Source organism: Ochotona princeps, chromosome 2, assembly GCF_030435755.1.
Source record: "Ochotona princeps isolate mOchPri1 chromosome 2, mOchPri1.hap1, whole genome shotgun sequence".
NCBI classification, from domain to species: Eukaryota; Metazoa; Chordata; class Mammalia; order Lagomorpha; family Ochotonidae; genus Ochotona; species Ochotona princeps.
This window is the reverse complement of record NC_080833.1, coordinates 55,203,743-55,225,168: the sequence shown is the minus strand read 5'-3', so window position 1 is coordinate 55,225,168 and position 21,426 is coordinate 55,203,743. Positions and strand designations below refer to the sequence as shown.

General features: G+C 39.9%; 2 protein-coding genes and 1 non-coding gene across 4 annotated transcripts in view; 1 reads left to right on the top strand and 2 right to left on the bottom strand.

Moving 5' to 3' along the window:
* The window catches only part of DNAI4 (dynein axonemal intermediate chain 4), a 105,481-nt gene extending 96,317 nt beyond the window's left edge, over positions 1-9,164 (top strand). The window contains exon 16 of one of the 2 annotated variants that reach the window (XM_058657751.1): positions 9,119-9,164. In XM_058657751.1, the coding sequence (XP_058513734.1) occupies positions 9,119-9,149 (31 nt within the window). In that variant the 3' untranslated portion in view covers positions 9,150-9,164. Of the gene's footprint in view, positions 1-8,384; positions 8,419-9,118 lie in introns of those variants that run through there. The other variant, XM_058657774.1, reaches the window with a different exon arrangement.
* DYNLT5 (dynein light chain Tctex-type family member 5) lies at positions 1,549-19,805 on the bottom strand. The gene is made up of 4 exons (XM_012928023.3): positions 19,669-19,805; positions 7,589-7,680; positions 2,657-2,781; positions 1,549-1,812 (listed from the first exon to the last, which is right to left on the bottom strand). Exons 1-4 carry the CDS (start codon positions 19,779-19,781, stop codon positions 1,609-1,611), a joined length of 534 nt encoding a protein of 177 aa, XP_012783477.3. The 5' UTR covers positions 19,782-19,805; the 3' UTR covers positions 1,549-1,608.
* LOC118758766 (small nucleolar RNA U13) lies at positions 7,801-7,904 on the bottom strand. Its single transcript, XR_004995848.2, has one exon. It is a non-coding gene; the product is annotated as a small nucleolar RNA U13 (small nucleolar RNA).
* Positions 19,806-21,426: the final 1,621 nt, after the last annotated feature.

Below are 21,426 nucleotides of genomic sequence, written 5' to 3'. Positions count from 1 at the left end.
ACGTTCCTTCTTATTCATGCAAAATTTCAATGATTGCCTGTGCTTTACTCCAAGAGAGGAGATATTTACAAATGTCTAATAAAATACGAAGCCCATCGACTGTCTACACTTGTAATCTAATCCCAGTTTGAATCTGGCCTATGGAGATTGACAAATTCTGGTTGAGATACACTATTACATAGACATATCCCCACTAATTCACCAACAGAGAAAGTAATGAAAGTGGGCAAATTTGTTTCGAGGAGCCACTTTACAAACATGGAACAAGCAGGAGGAAAGAGAGTTCAAAAATGGCTCCTTTTCCCTGTTCATTAATTTTGGGAAACAGGAGGCAGAAAAACATTTTAAAAGTGTAAAGCATTGGCTGGTTTTTCAATTGTAAATTCCTTTTGATAGGAATTACACATGATTCTTTCTTTAAGACCATAGCATTGCTAATTTTCTCCATATGTGAACAATTTATCTTTGACCTTTAACAAATGTCCACTAGGCAGTCCACTTACCATCCAAGAACAATGCCACAGCACCATTTTACATGCACACTAAAGTTTGAAAGCTCCATAAAAATAAATGATCCATGCTACAAGATGCATTAACTAGAAGAATAATAAGCTATTTCAACCCCGGAAATTTTAGTGCTCAGCCATTCAAAACCTCACTGGGTCACTTTAGTATTAAATTCATTGGAACAGATTGGTAAATACACATGTTTTATTTGTTAAGCAGCCAGCTATATATTTTGTGTGAAAGTTCATTAGCCTAAGAAAACCCATTCAAGGACACATTAGGCTGTGTCCATTTAAAAGTGGTGTTTTTTTCCAATGCATGATTTTATGTGTTATAGATGCATTTACTATTAAGCATCATGCATATTTAATATCCAACATCTACTTCAGGGCCCTAAAAAGCTTTTTTCTGCTTTATAGTCTCCATTACAGAAGAGCAAACGTTCGGTTCTCCCACAATTTTGGAAAGTGCAGGCAACCCACAAGAGCTTCTCGTTTTAGCTTAGGGGCCCCTAGGGACCCTGGTAATTGTTATGAAGTCATTAATTCTACCTCAGCAGTTTCAACTGTCAGATGCATGTAACAATAATTGCAGTTAATGAATGCTGCTCAATTTATTAAGTGCAAAATGAAACCAGAATTCTTTTATATGCAGCTCTGAGGCATACAGCATTTTTCATTTGCGTATCCCATGCTCAATATATTCCACTGTCACTTTAGGGTCAGTGTGTGTGTATATATATAATAAATATTTTTTAACATTTCTCCTCATTAAAAAGTAATGTGGGGGAATCCTAGCTCTCAAATTAAGGAGTAATTAAAATGATGAGGACCCAAAATAATACTTAACAGGAATTTATGCTTATGGAAAATAATTCAGCAGCACCAAGATTTAGCGTTTGCTTTGAATAAACAAGATTCTTATGTCACCCTCCCCTACTACAATTCTTACAAGGGGATGAAAAAGTTTAAAAGACTCCATCCAGTTGCTGGAAGTACTACTTACTGTTGCTTCTTTCTCATAGTTTTTGACAGTAAAATTTTTGGGCACATGATACAGCCTGTTTCATAATTTTAAAGTGAGAACTGCACATATTTTCAGTCACTCAAAGTAAACCGCATAGACATTTGCAAGAGCAAAGAGGGAAGAATTTCTGAAAACATACGATGAAACAGTATCATTCTTAGGATCCCACAGGCATCTGCTTCCAATAAGGATGCTCTGACTGCTTGATTGTCCAATGTGAATGTTTACAATTAGTTTATACCGTGGGGGCATCAAGTCCTTGACTCGGGCTTTAACAACCTGAAAATTTTAAAAAAGGTTCTCAATTAGTCACACTGAAACTCAAAAATCTATTTTTGCCATAAATATAATGGGTTTAGTTTAATACAATAGCATAATATGCATTGTAGATACTTACATGCAGTAGAACTATAACTATGATGTCCCTTAACTAAGATCCTCATGAGACAGGACATTCAGGGACAAAGTGGCAACACCAGTAATACATCTATGTTCTCTGAGGAATATAGAAAGATTGCAATACAGGGCACAGAATGTACTGGATGGATATATTCTTGGAAAATTTTTGCTAAGATGGCTTCCTGTCAGACTGTTGCCCATAGAGTCATAATATCTTGTTCCTATCTAATTAAATGCCTGTACATCTGGAGTCTTTTGAAATATGAGTAATCACGAATGTTTATTAGGGCACTTGTCATAAACAGGAAACTAGAGAAAATCACAATGAAGTGTCAGCCTTTTAGTTGATAACAATGGGAGTATATTTAAATACCATGATGTCTGCTTTTGATACATTAACAGAGAAGCTGTCTTGGTGAAGAGGAAATGATCATTAAAATATTATGTCTTTTATAGCAAACATTAAAATAAGTGGGGGCAGTTTTACACATTTTTTGCTATAAAATATATACAATGCTGGACATAATTATTTTAGACAAAAGTATTTTACACACACATACAATACATGGAAAACAACCTAATGAGTATCTTCTTGATGTGTATAATTTGCACTTTAGGTGCTCCTGCAAAATAATTTCCTTCATGAAAATGTAGGAGGTGGGTTGCACTTTAAGTAAATACTGAAAATGGTAGCATTAACACTTTAGGCAAATCACACATGTACCTCAGAAATTGTTTTTGTCATCTGTCTACACAGCTCTGGTTCATATTCTTCTTTTTGTAGATAGTTGGTTAGCACGTCTTTCAAAATATGATTAACAGTAGCTACAGGAAAAGGTTTGGTGGGACCTGAAAACATACATGGAATTGCTAAGAATTCATTTTGAATCACATTCACACACCCCTTAGGCTAATCAAAATCATATTGAAACACCAAGAGACATCCAATCTTCGGGGTGGCCTGGAGTTCAGGCAAAAAGGCATCCTCGATTAGGTTTCCAGTAAGGTTTTCTGGGAGAGGATCAAAAAAACATCCACAAGTGTGGAACATCTGGACTCTGGACCTTACAAGACCCATGAAATTAATTGAGCTGGTCCTGCTAAGGCAAACACAGGCAAGACTCAAAATTTGATAAAATCTATAGCAGGCTTATTTTTAAGTTGATAATTTTGACCTACAAATGATGTTATATCTATCCTTGGCAGAAGAAAGATCTTCACCCCTGCTAGATTCAGGGAGTTGCCAGATTACCTGGAAAGTGTGTTGAAAGCTGCTAAGGTTTGACACCTTCAGTGTCAAACCTTAGCATTGTTAGTAACTCACTTCAAATTCTCCATGTGTGGAAGCAATTCCCCAGCTTGTCCCTTCCGCCACAAATCTATCTCCCAGATCACACAGTGACACTGTCCCCAGCGGGGACCAGGCTCAGCCCCAACCAACCTGTAGCCTTTCTTTTCTACTGTTGTTATCTCCATTTTGAAGATGGGAAAACAGAGGTTTCACTTAATGATTTATTCTTGGTGTCACTTTTATTTTTATTTATCTAAAAGTTTTTAACAGTCACATTAAAGTTATACATGTTTAAAGGGTATTTTGTGATATTGTGTTACATGTGTAAATATGAGTAAATATCAGGTCAATGTATTTATCTCTTAAAACATTTAATATTTCTTTATGCTGAAAACTTACAAAATTGTGACTTCTAATTTATTTTTTTAACAAAGAAATAAATATCCAGTACATTAATATTATCTATAGTCCCCCCAGCTGTATATTAGATGTGCAGAGCTTCTTCCGCTGGTTTAACTGTGACCTATTCAGTGTTTTAGACACTGTAATGTGCCCAGAATTAGAGGCAGAGCTGGGATGCAAACCCAGGTTTATCTGATGCCAGAACTCAGATATTCAACTGTACTTGGTTTTCACATTCAGAGCAGAAGTCATTGGGAAATCTCTGTCTGGCATCCCTGGAACACTATCCACATCATCCTGTTGTCTCTTTGCTCATCACTTCTTCATATACACATATGCCCAGGGGTTGGCATCCAGCAGCTCAATCACTGCTTACTGAATTAAAAAATGAAGGAATGAGATCAAGAATTACAAACAAAACAGTCCTGAGTGTTAGGTTTGGCATAATAACACAGTGGGTTGAGCCATCACTTGAGATGCTCGCATCAAGTGCCGATTCAAGTACGACTCCTCAGCTTCCAATCTAGTACCTTGGGAAGCAGCAACATAGGATGGCCCAAATCTTTGGGTCCTAATAACCCAAGTAGAAGACTCCTGTCTTTGGCCTGGCCAGCGCTTGCTGTTACATTCTCTCTCTCTCTTTCTCTCCTTCTCTCATTGTCTTTCAAATGAATAAATAAATACCTAAATCTTTTAAAAGATGTCATCAATGTGTAGTAATAAGTACTTAGTTTTAAAATCAGTGTCTCGGGAAATCCCAGTGATACTAATGTTGAAACAATTCAGGGAGTTTGAATGGGATGTAAACAGTCCCGAGAGATGCACAGTTCCCTGGGCTAGTGCAAGCGAGGGTGTTATCCCCTCCACGACCGCCCTGCTTGAGGAATCTAGACTAGACTGAAGAGGAATCAGCAGGAGAGGAGTCTCTCGAGAAGAGTTGTGTCCTTCAGTTGTCTGTTGTAACCTACAGGCAGGTAGCCAGGGGAGTCTGCAGGCTAGGTTCACCGGGACTTTCAATAAATAAATACATATTTTGGAAAGTAAACATGGCAGTCCCAGTCTGTATTTAATTGAATAGATCATAATTTTTGCAGTTGTGCTCCTTTTCACCTCCTCCTATTGGAGACTCATCATATAGACCTTACTGGATCCTCACCACTCACACAAACTCCATCTTGCCTTCCATAACCACCTGTGTGTATGCACTGTTTCCATCAGAAAAAAAAAAATCACTTTCTTCAATGCAGATGTTTTGTCTGCTTGGTATTCCTCTTTTATTTAGAAATAGCACCCACTTTGCTAGAAAGTGGTCTTGTTCTACTTCAGGCTCACAGCTGTTTAGGACCTGCCAATAAAGCGATGCTACCCCGGGCCAAGCCAACCACAGTCCTAAGAGTTTTTAGGTTAAACTGGACATTAAGCAAAAAGAGTCAGCCTCCTTCTGGTGTCGGATCATGACCTATGACCTTGAGGAACTGCTGCAGTCCAGGTTTTTCTGGGTGGGAAGCAGGCCAGCCACGGTGAGGAGGAAGGCCACACCTACATCAGTGCTGGGGAACATTTTGGAGGCACTGGAATCTCTATGTCCGGTGACTTCCTGGTCCAGCTGTTTCATTGTCCTGTCCATACCTTTCCTGGTCTTTTAAAAAAATGTTCATGTACCAGTATATTTTGAAAATATTTTGAAATACAGTCCTGAAACTGTCTTTTCCCAATTCTGCAATGCTGATCTTTCTCCTATGCCTCCCCATTCAGCTGTGCCTTGCCTGGCTTTGTGCTGAGACACAAAAGGTACATGTTTAGCTTTTGACTAAAGTTAAACCAGAAGTTACCAGAACCAACAAATATAAATGGCAGGTTCTTTGAGTCCCAGATGCAGAAAAGCCTTTCCTAGACATTGCTTGCCTGACTGAAAAGTCAGAGAACCAGCTGCAATTAGGACTCTACTATTAACACTAAGATCCTGTTTGTTGTTTTGTTTTTGTTTTTGTTTCTTGTAGGGTAAGAAGACAGAAGCTGAATGCCCCTTGCCTTTTTTTTTTTAAGATTTTTTTCTTTTTATTGGAAAGACAGATATACAGAGAGGAGGAGAGACAGAGAGGAAGATCTTCCGTCCGATGATTCACTCCCCAAATGGCCACAACGGCCAGTGTTGAGCAGATCTGAAACCAGGAGCCAGGAGCCTCTTCTGGGTCTCCCATGTGGGTACAGGGTCCCGAGGCTTTAGGCCAACCTCCATTGCTTTCCCAGGCCACAAACAGGGAGCTGGATGGGAAGTGGGGCTGCTGGGATTAGAGCCGGAGCCCATATGGAATCCTGATGTGTGCAAGGTGAGGACTTTAGCAACTAGGCTACTATGCCAGACCCATTCCCTTTTCTTTGATTGTGTTACAGCACATCATCTGTTTTCTCAACAACACTGCCTAAATTTCATCTCCAAGGAATTGCAAGGACCAGACCTGCTGTCCCAGAACCAGTCTCTGTCCCCTCCCTCTAGCGTCTATCAGCTTCAGCTATGAATCAAAGTGGGGATGATGGTAGTGATGAGACTTCTCCAAAGGAAATCCGATAGTTATCAGGAAGAGTATTGGTGTAACGGCTGGCAAAACTATCACCTGTGCAGAATGAGCCCTATGGAAGCGACAGTAGTGCACTGGTTACACAGCCCTCTAGTCTGCAGTTAACTAACTACAGGCCTAATGGGATGTATTGATGGCCTATAATTTTCTTGGGGATAACTGGCCACAGGTAGAATTATCCAGGCCCATAGAGTCTTTCCCTCTGCCCTTCAGCAAGTCTCTCTGGCCTGTCCATAGAGTAATAATTATCTATGGAGTCAGATAATGGTGGGCAGCTATGCAGTTGTAAACAAGTAGGTCTAAGGAGGGAACATGAAAGCAAAAAGTTACTCACCTGGATTCCACTGGGAGTATAGGGCAGGTGCAAAGATTTTTATTTTCAAAGACCTAAAACCTCAGTGGTAATAACAGATAAAATCTCCGTCAACAGGGACCATGGGTCATGTGCCTCTGCCTTGAGGTTTTTTTTTTTTCTCTAACAATCACCACTGATTTTTTTTTTCATTTAACTTACATATGCTTGTGGAAATGTTTGTGGAATATGGGATAAAAAGATAATGATAGCTTGGTGCAAAAATGTTTTTGGAAATCTATGCATACAACTCCAAGAAGTTCATAGGAAAATGTGTATTATCAAAGAGCTAGCTCAAAAATTTTTACACTAAACGGCATCATTTGATTCCATTCTTTTGTGGATTTTTAAAAATGTTTTGGAGTTTTGATCATCCCTTTCATAAAGTTTATTCATTGACTGATTACTTGAGGAAGGGAGGAAGGGTTAAGAGAAGACTGAAGGATGGAGAGGGAAATCTTCCATCTGCTTGTTCAGTCCTCACAGCTCTGTCACACCTCAGGCTTAGCCCGGCCAAAGCCAGCCACTCCATCAGTTTCCCACGTGGCTGGCAGGGACCCAAGTACCTGAACCACCACTAGCTGCCTCCCAAGGTGCATGTTAGCAAGAATACTAGATTGGAAATGGAGGTGGACGTGAGCCTAGGAACTAGAACATGGGCTGTACATGACCCAGTGTTGGCTTGACCTGCTGCACCATAATGCTCGGTCCTTGGCAAACGTTCTTAAATACTCTTTGTATTCACACCTACGCAGAAACAGCAAGTGAATTGCTACATCAGTAATAAACTGCGCACATCAGTGCCAGTGAGTGAAGTGCCTGATGTTCAGGAATCATGGCTAAGGAAAAGCAGATGATGGGCATTGGTTCCCTTTTACAGAAGAGAGTAACAGCATCAGCTCCCTTCATCAAGTGTGCTTCCGCACACTATGCTAGGATTTAATGCAACATCATGTCAGGAGACACTTTATATACACGGCAGGGACCAAGCTAGAACACTAAAGCAGGGATGGGAACCAAAATACAACGCACCCAGCTGATAGGTGTTTTCCATCTGAACTGTAAGGCGGGAGACATCGTCACGCAGGCTGGGTTCATCTGTATAAGACACAGTACTCACAGAGCTAAAAACAAGGGAGAAAACATTTTAATCATTGTTCTAACAGCACTAAGCTGAAATGCTGCAAGGAGAAAGTTTTCTCTAAGAAAATGTCAAGTCAGTACCTTAGAATTTCACCCCCCCACATCAGACAGGTAATGTGCCGATATCATAACAAGGTTGGAGAGAGGCACAGGGCACACAGATGTATGTAAACTCAATCATCACGCTTATGAACCACAAAAGCATCCCTTAGAAACATCTTAATAACATCGTTACAGTTTAAAATATTTTAGATGCAAATATTAACACAGGAGGAAGTTACTTGGAACGCCACTTGTGTCTCTGCCTCAGGGCAAAGGCTCTCATCCCAGCAGGCTAAGTTCATTAATGGGGCTTGGGACCATGTGAACAAGCTTAACATATTGAGAAACATCTCTGCATTTATCTGGTGTATTAAAGGGTTCCCTATTATATGCACCTCACAAAGTTCCTTCCATGTGAAAAAAAAATTAGAAACTCCTTTCCCTGGTGAAAGGAACCACAATTCACTCAAACTATCAAAAATCAATAAGCATCAATCACCCTTTTCAACAATAAGAAAGGATCTGTTACCAACGGGCTAGTTACCAAGGCAATATGAGCTTACCCAGGTGCTAAATAGGAGACCCAAGCAAAGAGAAGCCCCTAACGTCCCTCCAGCTCTACTTAATTCTGCTTGGTTCAGAGGAAATCCAACTGTCACTAATGGCAGTCTAAGCATGTTCTACCTTCCATTTTCTCCACCTGTGAAAATGGACGTTACAACAGATGCCATTTGAAAGGAGATGAAATAATAGTGTGTGTGTTTTCAAAGTGACCACTTTCCTAAGAAGGATTTGTTTTGACTTTAATTGCACAAGGAAGATTTGTTCTTAATCTTTTGAGTTTTTTTTCTCTTCAAGGAATTTAAAGTGCTTAGTCCTTTTTTTTTTTTTTTTGAGGGAGTGATTTTGAAATTTTACATTTAAAGAAAACCCTGAATTATCCATTTTGATTAGGCCTTTTGCTTTGCAACTTTGATGCAACAGAAATATATTGATAAATTGAGGTTTCAGGCAGCCCATGAAAGTGGCGTATGACACTGTGGATGCTTTTCTTTCGTGATGTATTTCTGGGTTAATGATTCAGCGTTCCATTCGTACAACACCTGCTTTTCTCAGTTTTTTTTCTGCCCTTTGAAGTAGCAACCAATTCGTTTGGCTGCAGCAGTTGCAGGTGCTGTGGGCAGCACCAAAGGATTGTTGATTGCATCTGCTTAAACAATCCCATGTTGCATAAACTCCCTGGTTGTAAGATAAGCTGCCTGCTGCAGTATCATATACGCTACTTTTAACTTTGCAAAAACATTTCCCAACATTCGTCTCATTTTACCTTCACAACAACCCTTAAGTTAGGGAGTCATTATTCTACTCGTTTTTCAGAAAAAGGAGTGAGACCTTGGGATCAGTGTGATACACATGGGAAATACAGACACGGCTCAGAAATTCCATTTACCACCCAGAGCCAGAGTACCACATGTGAGTATACAGCAGAATAAGGGCAATGATATCCAAAATAATTATTGCAATGAAAACTTTTTTGTACAAACATAAGAAGGTATTGATGAAACCCTACTTGTTTTCTATTGAGCACCAAATTAAAATTCATGGAAAGAGAAATACAGTTGGTAAAGCATTAAATTAACTGTAGCACAAAATCTAAGATGTACAGGCGAGTCGTCACTAGGACAGTGTCCAGGCCTACTGAAGATTAATTATCAAATGCATCTGATAATATGATGACTGTGAGACTGGTCAGTAACCTCAGGATAGTTTAAAAACCCCACAGCCTGAAGATTGGCAAGCAAAGAGCAAATCTTGTAGAATGATTTTTTTGAGTTATTGACTGTGGTTTCTTTCAGTGCCTTTTTATTTTCACAGTAATCAAACCTTTCAATTTTCACAGTAATCATAAAAAGTGTATACTTGTTACGCAAAACTCAAAGCATAAAAAAATATAAAGAAGCAATAAAATTATACAAAAATTACAATCCCAGTAGCTATTAAGCTACTGTTACATTGAACAAAATCTTTTATGCCTGGGCATATGATTATATTACAGATGACCTTTCTTTTATTCAAAAGGGTATTATGGATTAACTTTCCATGTCAATAAATAGTAACCAACACCATATTTTAAATACTAAGATAGCATTTAGGGTCTAGCGTGGCAGCCCAGCTGCTAAAGTCCATGCCATGCATTGGGATCTCTTATACGTGCCAGTTCTAATCCCGGCAGCTCCACTTCCCATCCAGCTCCCTGCTTGTGACCTGGGAAAGCAAACGAGGACAGCCAATGCCTTGGGACCTTGCACCCGCGTGGGAGACCCAGAAGAGGCTCCAGGCTCCTGGCTTCAGATCTGCTCAACACTGGCTGTTATGCTCATTTGGGAAGTGAATCAATAGATGGAAGATCTTCCTCTCTGTCTCTTCTCCTCTCTATATATCTGACTTTGCAATAAAAATAAATAAATCTTTAAAAAAGCATTTAATATAGGGATAGCCTGCATTTTGTTAAATTATTTATTCTCTAGGCTACTTCTATTATTTCTAATGTTCCACTATTGTAAGGGAATTATAATTAACATTGTAGCATGGATTACCATTTATTTTTCAGTATTGCTCTCTATTTTTTTTTCTGGCAACAGAATCCTAAATTTATCAAACTCTTTTTTTGTGTACCTTTGGGACCATGCAGTACATGATAGGGGTTGGAAAGGGGACACAGAGAAAAGAGAAAAATAACCTGAACAAAAAACTTTAGATCTTTGTTTCTTGAGAAAATGCAAATGGAAGATACAAAATATCGGATATGACTGAAACATGAGCAAGTGACATTAAACCAGAAAACAAGCTTGATAAAGTTTTAGAAATAAAAGAATTCCTGTATTTTAACATTAGAGATTTATCCATATCAGTTCAGAATACAAAGGTGTTTCAACAAGTTTATGGAAAAATACAATAAAAGATAATTCAAAGTGGTGCTAATACAGTGGTGAAGTTGCCATTTGGGATGGCCACAGTAGAGTTCCTGGGTTTGAGTCCTGGCCTCATTCATGATGCAACTTCCAACTCTGCGCTCCCTGGCAGGAGGTGATGGCTCCAACACTGCCACTCATATGAGAAATCATTTCTAGCCTCCTGGCTGTTACAGGCTTCTGGGGGAGTGAACCAGAAGGTTGATGCCTCTGTCTCTCTGCCTCCCTCCCCCTCAAACAAATAAATAAAAGACAAGCTCATTTTGGTCCCCCAACATTGAAATCTATACATAGATTCTTCATAATACGCATTTTCTGTGAACTAAAGACCCCTCATAATAGCTTAGAAAAACTTCGACATTTTACAGCAGTTTCACTTAAGTCCTTGAAATGTTTAAACATGTTAGATACTCAAAAGAGCACATTAGTCATTTTAATCCCAGTGCTGTGTATACATAGTATAATGAACTCAATGCGTTTATGTCACATTGCAAGCGGAGGATGGAGGAATTTCAGGTGTCTAAGTCCAGGCTTTGCATAGTTGACAATGAAAGCATCTCTAGCTAGACAGGTGAGCTCATGGCAAAGGGAATACTACAGTTACCTGTCTTTCTTATATATGAAAACTCTTCTGTCTTTTGGTTTCATCAGCACATGCTGGCATTGATGAGGAGGGATTTCAGTTAGGACTTCATGTCCAAGACAGTGGTAACGTTTTAGGAGTGACGTCGGATGAAGGAAATGCAGCAGACGCAGCCGTGGAGGCACCATAGGTGGAACTGTGGCTGCGCATGCGGGCATCCATGTCATGGTCCCGGCAGCTCTTCCCTTCCCACATTCCCTCTGACGCTCTTGGGAAAGCACAAGGCCACGGTTCAAGTGCTTGGGCGCTTGACGCCCACGTGAGAGATCCAGACATTGTGGCTCCTGGTGTCCACCTGGCCAGTGCAGCCCTTTGGCGAGTCAAGTAATAGACAGAACTCTTTCTCTGACATCCTTTGAAATACATCAATACATCTAAATTTTAAAAAGACAAATCAGAAACAGTGAGACGCTGGCACGAACTACTAGTGAAAGGCACCCCCTCACAACTCAATATTATTCCAGCAAAGGAGAAACAGTAACCAGACACAAAATCCAGTTAATCTTCAGCTCTGGATGCATTATTATTGCTGAAGACAGAATTAGCTTGCATGCAGAAAGAGCTGCATGGAACTGGTAGAACATACTAAAAGTGATTCTTTCGCGTTGTTGTTCTTGTATTGTACTGAAAATATCTTATGAATATCCGGTAATATCTGATCTATCTACATAGAAAATTTGAAAAAATAGCTAAGAAGTTAGAGCATGTATATTCTTTTCTGAAATTCAATTTACTTAAAAATACTTGGTATTTTTGTTTGTCAACCAATCCTTGAATTACACAGAATAAATACAAGGCATATGTTATTGTTATGACTATGTGAGAGAGTAACAATAATTTCAATTAAGCCTCACCAGCAACAATATTTATTATTATTGAGAACTCATGTTTTGAAGCTACAGTACAAGAGAATGAATGGCCGCATTTGGGCCTGTCAGTTCAATCCATTAAAAAGGCTGGAAATAGCATATACTCCTTCCATCTGTAACACTAAGTTTCTGGATCGAACAAATTTCTAACGACATCATCTAAGTGTGCTTTTTTTTTTTTTTTTTTTTAACTGTTGCTAAAGTCACGTGCTGCCTCCCAGTGGAGAGATTGCACAATGCACAGAGAAAAAGGCTTTAGGGTATAAATCGGTACACTCATGTACTTTTTCTTCATTCTTTCAACAACTGTCTATTGTCTATATTACGGACGGTAGGAAGTATTAGAAACATAAACACAAACCATGGCACCTGTGATGGAGAAACGTAACCAGGTGAAATGGATGCCTGGCCTGTACACTGCGTGGGAACACCATAGCTGAGCACTGCCTCTGGCTTCTCGCTCCAGCTTCCAGTCCATGCAAACGCAGGGAGGCAGCAGTGATGCCCGAAGTTACTGTACTGCCCTCACAGCTCCATCCCAGCTTTAATCCCAGTCCAATGTTAGCATTGTGACTGAAGCAGAAGATCGAAGGTGTTGCTCTATTGAATACATTTAAAAGGGAAAGCATGGAAACCTCCTCAGTTGGGGATTATCTATGGGTATTTTTGTGACTGTTATGCTTAAGCACAAAAGTGTGCTATCATCTTCACCAGTATGTGGTATTAGTTGTCTGGTAAGGTAGCCTATGTTTGTGGCCATTAAAGAAAATCTGTATTTTTATGTTATTGAAGGTATTTTATTTACGTAATGTGTTACTAATAATAGGATAGTTATAATGGAAACAAAAACTGAGATAACATGTTTGGCATCAAATTATAAATGACATGTTCTTATGTTATACATATTTCATGAGTAGGAATGGTTTTGAAAGACAAAGAATAAAGGACACAACCACACTCTGATGTGTGAATGTAGGAATTGTGATTGACAAAACACAAGTAGAGGAAATGAGTAAAATATCAGACCTAATGTCTGAAGCCCATTGAGCTAATGTTTATCCAAAGGAAAATGAGGCACTTGTCACGGACAACCCATACAGCTTGTGCTGTATCCATGCTTGAGTTCAGAGTTGCATGGCCCTTGGCAACCACAGGAGGGCGCACATCACGGTAGGAGCGTGACTTCATTTTCCTCCCTGGAGTGAGGAAGCTTTCTCGCTACACAATGCATCAAAAAGTCTACAATTTTCCCATTTATAAAATAAACAAAGATAATAAAAATATCTTCTTTATTCAACCAATAGGTTTTTAACATGATATACAAGAATACTGCATGTGAAATGTCTTAAAAATTTATAAAAAAATGACTTGTGATTTCATTTAGTAACAATACCTTTTTAGGTTTCCTAAGTTTCTCTGTCTTTGTGGGGCAGCTGAACCTGAGTCAGATCTTGTTGGGGGCCTTGGTTTGATGAAAATGGAAACATAACGTATTCCCTAGCTCTGATCTTTTAGTCTTTATCCATATCCTGTCAAAATGAAGAATCAGGCCTGACCATGTCATTGTTAACTGCCCATAAGTAGCTCACTGCATGTTAGGGTGGACTCGTTAAAATCATTAATTGAAAATTACTTATTTACTGTCTTGTCCACCAGATTCTAAGTTACACAAGAGCAGGGCTTGTTTCTGTGTAATTCACCAACCAAGCACAGTGCTTGGAGTGTATTCTGCACAAATACTTCAAATGGAATAATTAAACAATGATTTCTACTTTGTTCATTTTTATTGGAAAAGCCTAATCTATTGAGTAAAAGCTTATAAGGTGACTCTCAGTTTTCTTAAAAAATGAACTTTTTTAGGTTAGAATTCTACAGTTAGTCACCTTTACATGCCTAACAAGTAGTGCAAGCTCAGACAATAGTGAATAAATTTACAAGTGCATGAAATGCGCATAGTGTGGCCAAGCTGGGCGGTTGCAGGATCTATACAAATATTTTGGCAGCACAGCAATACAGTAATTTTGGTTTTAGGCAAAAGACTGCAGTTCCCAACTTTAGCCTTGACCTACTAGAAAGACTAGCCGCCTCAGAGATAATAGCCTGGAAATCATGTTACATTATCCTGAGAAAGTAACTTGACCTCCTGCTTCTGTGTCCATTTCAAGAACAGAGAAAGGCACAACTGCTCAAACCTGCTCAAAGTCTGCCACAGCAGAGCTTCCACCATAAAACACGTCACTGAAAACACCTGCTCCTCTCCAGACACTGGAAACAAGGTTCTGCAACTATGTAGAATACTTTCGTTCACGCAAATTGATCACGGATTGTCAATTTTTATGGAATGAAAACACTTGAAAAATAAACGAAAATGCCATTTTGCAACTTGTTAATTCTGTAGTTTTGGAGTTCCAACTTCTTTAAGCTTCTGTCTTCACTTATAAAATGAGGAAGACAATAATACCTATCTATAAAGCAGAAGGCTGAAAAGATTCTGTAAAAGATCAAAGAGCAGATAGTCTTGGTTTTACAGCTCCTGCAGTTTCTGTTACAACTATTCCACTTTGCCATTTTAGTGTCAAATTAGCCACAGACAGTGCATGAACAGAAAGGAATGGTTGTGTTCTGGCAAACGTTAACCTATGGATACTTTATTTTTCCTTTTATGGAACATAAAAAATTACAGTGACAAAATAATAGGAAGATTTAATTCTGAATACATTTATCAGTGATGATATTGAGAATATTTCCTTTCACAATTGAGAAGACCCTTCAGGTTATCTATTATGTCCAGGGACCGTGGTTAGAAATTAATTACAACACTGGAAGACTGTAACACAGGTACAAATTTGTGCTGATTTTTTTTCATTAATTATTTTGCATTATGTGACAGTTTCATAGGCTCTGGGAATCCCCCACCCCTCCCCCCTGTTGGATTCCTCCACCTTGATGCAGTATTACAGTTCAAATTCAATCAAGATTCTTTCCTTGCAAACGTATACCAGGCATAGAGTCCAGCTACTTATTGTCCAGATGGGTTGAACAGTTTCTTGGGGAGACCATCTCTGGTCCGAAGTTAGAGCTGGTAGAATATCATCCCAGTCAATTAAGAGTCCCAATATAACATCAACAGCAATTTGCAACATTATGGAATTGACATGGTTTTGAGTAACCAGTATGTTAAAAAGAAAAAAAAAAAAACAAGTCCTAATCACAACCTATGATTAGCTCATTGACATTTCAATTTTAGTTTATATACAGGACCGGCTGCTATATACCTTAAAATGGCTATAAAGTACCATTCAGCTGTCTCATGTCTATTTCATTTTAGTATTTAGCCATTTGCTGATCTTGGCAGATTTTAGGATAATCTAGACTGGCTTGTAACTCTAACAAGACATTTGTCGACAATTAAGGTGCAGAACATTTTTTTTTGGGGGGGGGTGTGCAGGAAAATCCTCAACACCATGGTGAGGAGTAACTAATCTTTGTGTCCGACCCAGCGAGGCATGAGCCAATCCACGCCAGCGCTTTCCTGTCAGATTTCCAGCTCTACTTTCTGTTGTTTGTCTATTTATTTTAGTTTTTTTTAGTTTGTATGATTGTTTGCTGTGAGGGGTTTTTGGAGCGATCCCGATGGTCATTGCGAGGGAGGGCGGGGGTCCAGAGGTGGAGCCAGGCTCGGACCAGAGAAAGCTCTCCTCCCTGGTCCCGAAGGACATTTATTGTTCTTCTGTTTCCGCGGACTGCTCAGGGCTTCTGGTTGTCTTTCCGATGATGTTGGTTTCTGCACGGTAGTGTTTGGACTTCTTCCATCCCCTGCGGAACCTCCGGTTGGGGGTGGGTGACCTCAGAGTACTCGGCCTCCGAGGGCATCCAATTCCCTGTGGCCTCCTAGGCAGTTGGGATATAGTCCTTGTTGCTCATATTAATAGTTTGTGGTGAAGGTCTGGGAATCTTCATGGTTGGGATCCAAGCTTCCTCCTTACCACCCGCTCCACTCTGGAGTGCCCCCCTGCTCCACGCACATGACCTCCTGTTAAGAGGTTGTCAGGATCGCACCCGATTCCCTCCTCATGCATTGGTATAGTAGTTTTAGTGTTGTTTAGTGCCGCTTTGAGTCTGTTGTCTATGAATTACCAGATTTGATCTTGATAGGCTATATTGTACTTTTTTCTCACTCTTTTTATGGTCCTGAAAGATTTCCCTGCACTCCCTCCCCATTACAGGTTAACATAGCGTATTGAGGGTATAGTAGGTTTTACAGTTTTTCGATGTAGATCTTAAGTATTCTGACATTAATTGTTGGTTTATAGATTATATCGCATTATCTTATTGCATTGGATACAGGTTGTTAGAGATTGCACTAATATTACAATATACAGGTACTATCTTCCAAGCTGTCATCTTTTCATCTCAGATTAAGGCAAACATGTGGTATTTAACCTTTTGGGATTGGTTCATTTTTCTTAGCATGATGGATTCCAGTCGGGCCCATTTGACCACAAAGAACTGCATTTCGTTTTTTTTTTTTTTTTTTTAATAGCTGAGTAGTATTCCATAGAGTAGATGAACCATACCTTTCTTATCCAGTCTTCTATTGATGGGCATTTTGGTTGCTTCCAGGTTTTTGCAATTGTAGATTGTGCTGCTATGAACATAGGCGTGCATGTTGGTTTCTTGTGTAGGAGATGTTTTGGATATATCCCTAGGAGTGCTATTGCTGGATCATATGGTATGTTGATTTTGAGTTGTTTGAGTATTCGCCAAACTGATTCCCATAGAGGCTGTACAAGTCTGCAGTCCCACCAGCAGTGGAGAAGGGTTCCCTTTTCCCCACATCCTTGCCAGCAAGTGTTGGTGGTATTATGTATGTGTGCCATCCTTACTGGAGTTAGGTGGTACCTCATTGTTGTCTTCATTTGGATTTCGCTTATTGCCAGGGAATTTGAGCATTTTTTCATATGCTTGTTTGCCATTTGGGTTTGTTCTTTTGTGAAATGTCTGCCCGTTTCCCGTGCCCATTTCTTGAGCAGTTTGTTTGTTCTGGTGTTTTGATTTCTCTGGAGATCTTTGTATATTCTGGAGATCAGCCTTCTATCTGCTATGTAGTATGCAAAGATCAATCTGTGTTGATTTTAGACTTCCTTCAAGAAACAGCAGATTTTCCAGGTCCTTCTCTGTCCCTTGAAAGCTTCAGTCTTTTCACAATGAAACAGACTGGCGTTTACCCGAGAGATGTTATTAATGCCAGAGAGTTTAAATGAGACCCTGTGTTATATGCTTCATCCTGTCGGCCTTAGTCTTGTCACAAAATGGTTTTGAACTAATTATATAATGTTAAGATTTATTTATTTGTATTGGAAAGGCAGGTTTAACGAGAGAAGGAGATACAGAAAGATCTTCCATCTGCTGGTTCACTGTCCAAATGGTCACAAGGGCAGAGCAGAGCTGAGCTGAGCTGAGGCCAGGAGCCAGAAGTTTCTTCCTGGTCTCCTATATGGGTGCAGGGTCCCCACGACTTGGGCCATCCTCTGCTGCTTTCTCAGGCCATAAACTGGATGGCAAGTGGAATATTTGGGATGTGAACCAGTGCTCATATGGTATGCTGGTGCGTACAGGTGGAGGATTATCAAGTCGAGACATTGCACTGGTCCTGAACTAGTTTTCAAATTAAAGGTGTGTGTTTTCCATAAAATATCATCATTTCAAAACAATGCTTGCATTTTATTGTCACTTATCTTTTGTAACGTTGAAGGAGAATCACCCATTCAGTCGGTGTGCAGAGAGAGAGGGCAGACAATGGAGCATGATGAAATTAAGAAAAGCTAGCAAGCTGCTAAATGGCCTCTGCGTTACATGGGGACTTGGAAGCTGCCCCTTCACTATTGCAGTAAAAAAGTACAAAGCTTTAGAAAATTCAAAATAGAAATGATGATCACTTAAATGAAGTTGCTAGTAAAAAATTTAGTCAAATGTGTTGTGAAAATTATATTTGTCTTTCTGCTATTTTCATTTTTGTATGTACAGATAATCAACAATGGAATGATCTCTAACTGTTTAAACTTGGTCAACTTCTGATTCCATATGACCTTTTCCCTTTTTTCAAAAGGGAAAAGGTAAATAAATTAATCAGAATGATAGTTTGGTTTTTGGATAAAAGCTCTTTTAATTTATTTTAATTTAGATATTTATCAGTTATGTACATTCATTTTATAGTATTTTTAGAAAAATAAGCTGAATATAAGCCAATAACTATCTCAAATGATTTTAAAATAATTTGTTCACATAATTATAGGAATTAGAAGGCAGAATTACAGTCAGTAGTCAATTATTCTCCCCCCTTTACTTCTGCTATGTGTTGGGATTGCGTCTCCTTTTTATTCAATTTAAAATGTGTTTAAGAGGAAGATTATGATTCAAATCCACAGGCTGCCAGGACTGGAATGTGGAATTATAAATAAGAACATGAGATATACTCTGAGAATAGGAAGATTTTGGTTCCATAATGCTAATTATTCCAGTTCTTCTAATCTCTCCAAGCAGGAAAGTTAATATACCACATCCTTCAATCCTATGAAGACTCTTAAGAAAGCAAGCCTGTAAACTAGCTGACTATTATGTCATTTCCTTTCCCATAGCAGTTTGAAAGGACTGTCACAAATGTACAAAATATTGACCTACCTTTGTAGAAGAGCACATACAACATGTAGTAAGAGCCAAAAACTATACTTAATACCCTTTGGCCCGCTGATAATGGAAGTGCCCAAGCAAGGACTTAGTACGTAGTAACAGCAGCAAGCATTAGGTGCAGCAGTTAACATGCCTGCTTGGGATGTGCACATCCCATAATGAAACAGTTGAGTTAAAGTCCCTACTCCACCCCTGATTCCAGTTCCCACTCATGTAGATTTAGTCAGGTGCTTGGTCCCTGATATCCATGTGGGAGACAGAGAATGGATTTTTGGCTTTCTACTTTTGGCTGGCTTGGTTCTCGGCTGTTGAGGGCATTTGGGGAGTGAGCCAACAAATGGAAAATCATTCTCCCCCTCCTTTGCTTTGTGTGCGTGTGTGTTTCTCTGTAGCTTGGATTTTCAAACACATGGATTTTCAAGAAGGATCATACTCATCAAGAATGTAAAAACTGTATGGTGATACACTATTGGTAAGCAGAATTCAAAAGAGGCTTGACTGGTCTACACAGATGTGTTTCTCTGAGTATTAAATCTTTCTGGATAGTCTTTGAAATAGTAAAAAAATGTTGCTAGAATCAACTCATCACTTACTGGCTCTTTTTGGTATGGCCCCTTAAGATGACTTGAACTTTGTCATCGCCTATCTTGTTCTTTATTATGTCCCCAAGGAAACTTTTTGCTCTCCTGATAAATGCCATCTACTTGCTCATTCCATAACTGAATGGAAATCTGTACAGACTGGGTTACTCACTCTTTGTTGCGCCCATGAATATCCTTCCGCCAGAACTCGTGGCTACTTATAGAGGACATACTCCCCCTTTTCTTCAATGGATGAACTGCTTTGTCTTCAGTAATTTTCGACATTATTATAACCTATGGGAAACTGTCAGAAAATAGCAGAAGACGGTTTGAAAACACTTAGTATATCAGAGCCTTGTCCCCAATGAAGTCAACACTTATCCTACAGTCTTTGCATAGAAAAATGGAATTTCCTCAGGAGCAATATGGAGTGTATGGTCTGGTCATTGTAACCGGAAATGCTGTATTGTACTTAATTCATGTAAACAAATAATAAGCTATGACAAAAATGCAAGTGAGAAAGTTACGGAGAAAGAATAAGTACATATGAGAAGCTATCTCATATCAGAAATCAATTGTTTTCATTTGCCCACCTATGTTTGATCTTGATAAAACATTGCTAATTAATATTTGTTGTCACTATGAATTTATAAATTTCCCCCAAGAACTTCCATCTTCCCAATCAATAGTGATTTACTTTGTAAACAGCAAATAGGAATTGACCATTTTCAACAATATTTATTTATCTGACAGGAAGAGAGTGTGAAAGAGAGAAAAAGCTCTCATTTCCTGAATACCGGCAAAGCTGAGACTGGGCCATCAAAACCGGGCATCCAATCTAGGTCTCCCAAGTGGGTGGCCAGGACCCAATCAACTGAGCCATGACTGCTACCTCTCAGGGTCTGTCTCAGCAAGAGACCGGAATTGGGAGCCAGAGCTGGGAAAAATATCTGGCACTTTGATGTGTATCTTACAGGATGAGCCAGAGACTGACGCTGTGGCCTAGTTAGTAAAGCTGTGGTCTACAATGACAGCTTCCCTCATGTGCACCTGTGTCCCAGCTGCTTGCTGCTAAAGTGCCTAGGAAAGCAACAGAAGATGGCCCAAGTGGTTGGCCCCCTGCATCAGTGTAAGAGACCCAGATTAACCTTCTGGTTCCTGACTCTTGGCTTGGGTCTAGGCCAGCCCCAGATGTTAGAGGCATTTGGAAAGTAAACCAGCAGATGAAAGATTGAGAGAGAGAGAGAGAGAGAGAGAGAGAGAGAGAGAGAGAACCAGAGCCAAACCTCAAGATTCAGTGTTTAGCTCAATAACGTATTGGAAAATCTACCTGCTTTTCATAAATATTTATCGACAAGCTGGTGATAAAAATGGACTTCCTGAAGTTGGGCTAAGATTTTAATCTCCTTTAAGTCATCCACCACCTGTACATCCGAAACCCCTAGTGGGGAGCTCTGTGCTACATGCTCACAGAACTAAAACCCAGAGATCCTCGAGGGTTGAAAAGAACGCCACCAGAAACTCCAACCTCAGTGACTGGCAGAGAGACGGGCAAAGGTCTCAAAGGGCCCAGCTATGGGGCAGAGGGATTGTGTGCTGGAGAAAGGTGGTGGAATGGGGGCCTGAGCATCCCTGGCGTGCCTAAGTCTCCACGTGTGCTCACCTGTGTATATCAAGCACGTGCGACCCTGACTGTGGACCGAGGAGGCTCAGTGTCAGCAAGTGGCTCATTGAGCCTCTCCAAGTCCCGTGGACCAACCTCAGCCCTGGCAGGGACTTCAGAAGCTGCCCTGCTGGCAGTTTAGGAAGGTCCCAGAAAGTCTGCTTGGGACTGGAGCTGCTGCGACTCCAGGAGTTGACCCCTCTGCCTGTGTATCTGTCTTGGACAGCGCCTAGGAAGGCCCGCTACGCAGGTGGATTAGGAGGCAAA

Coding starts and splice junctions, on each gene's coding strand:
- DYNLT5 (XM_012928023.3), bottom strand. CDS start 19,781: ATGTCGAAAATTACTGAAGACAAAGCAGTTCATCCATTGAAGAAAAGG. Junction 7,681..19,668: donor ATTCATGGGCGCAACAAAGA/GTGAGTAACCCA, acceptor CCTTGTTTTTAG/CTCTGTGAGTACTGTGTCTT. Junction 2,782..7,588: donor GGAAAACACCTATCAGCTGG/GTGCGTTGTATT, acceptor GTATGTTTTCAG/GTCCCACCAAACCTTTTCCT.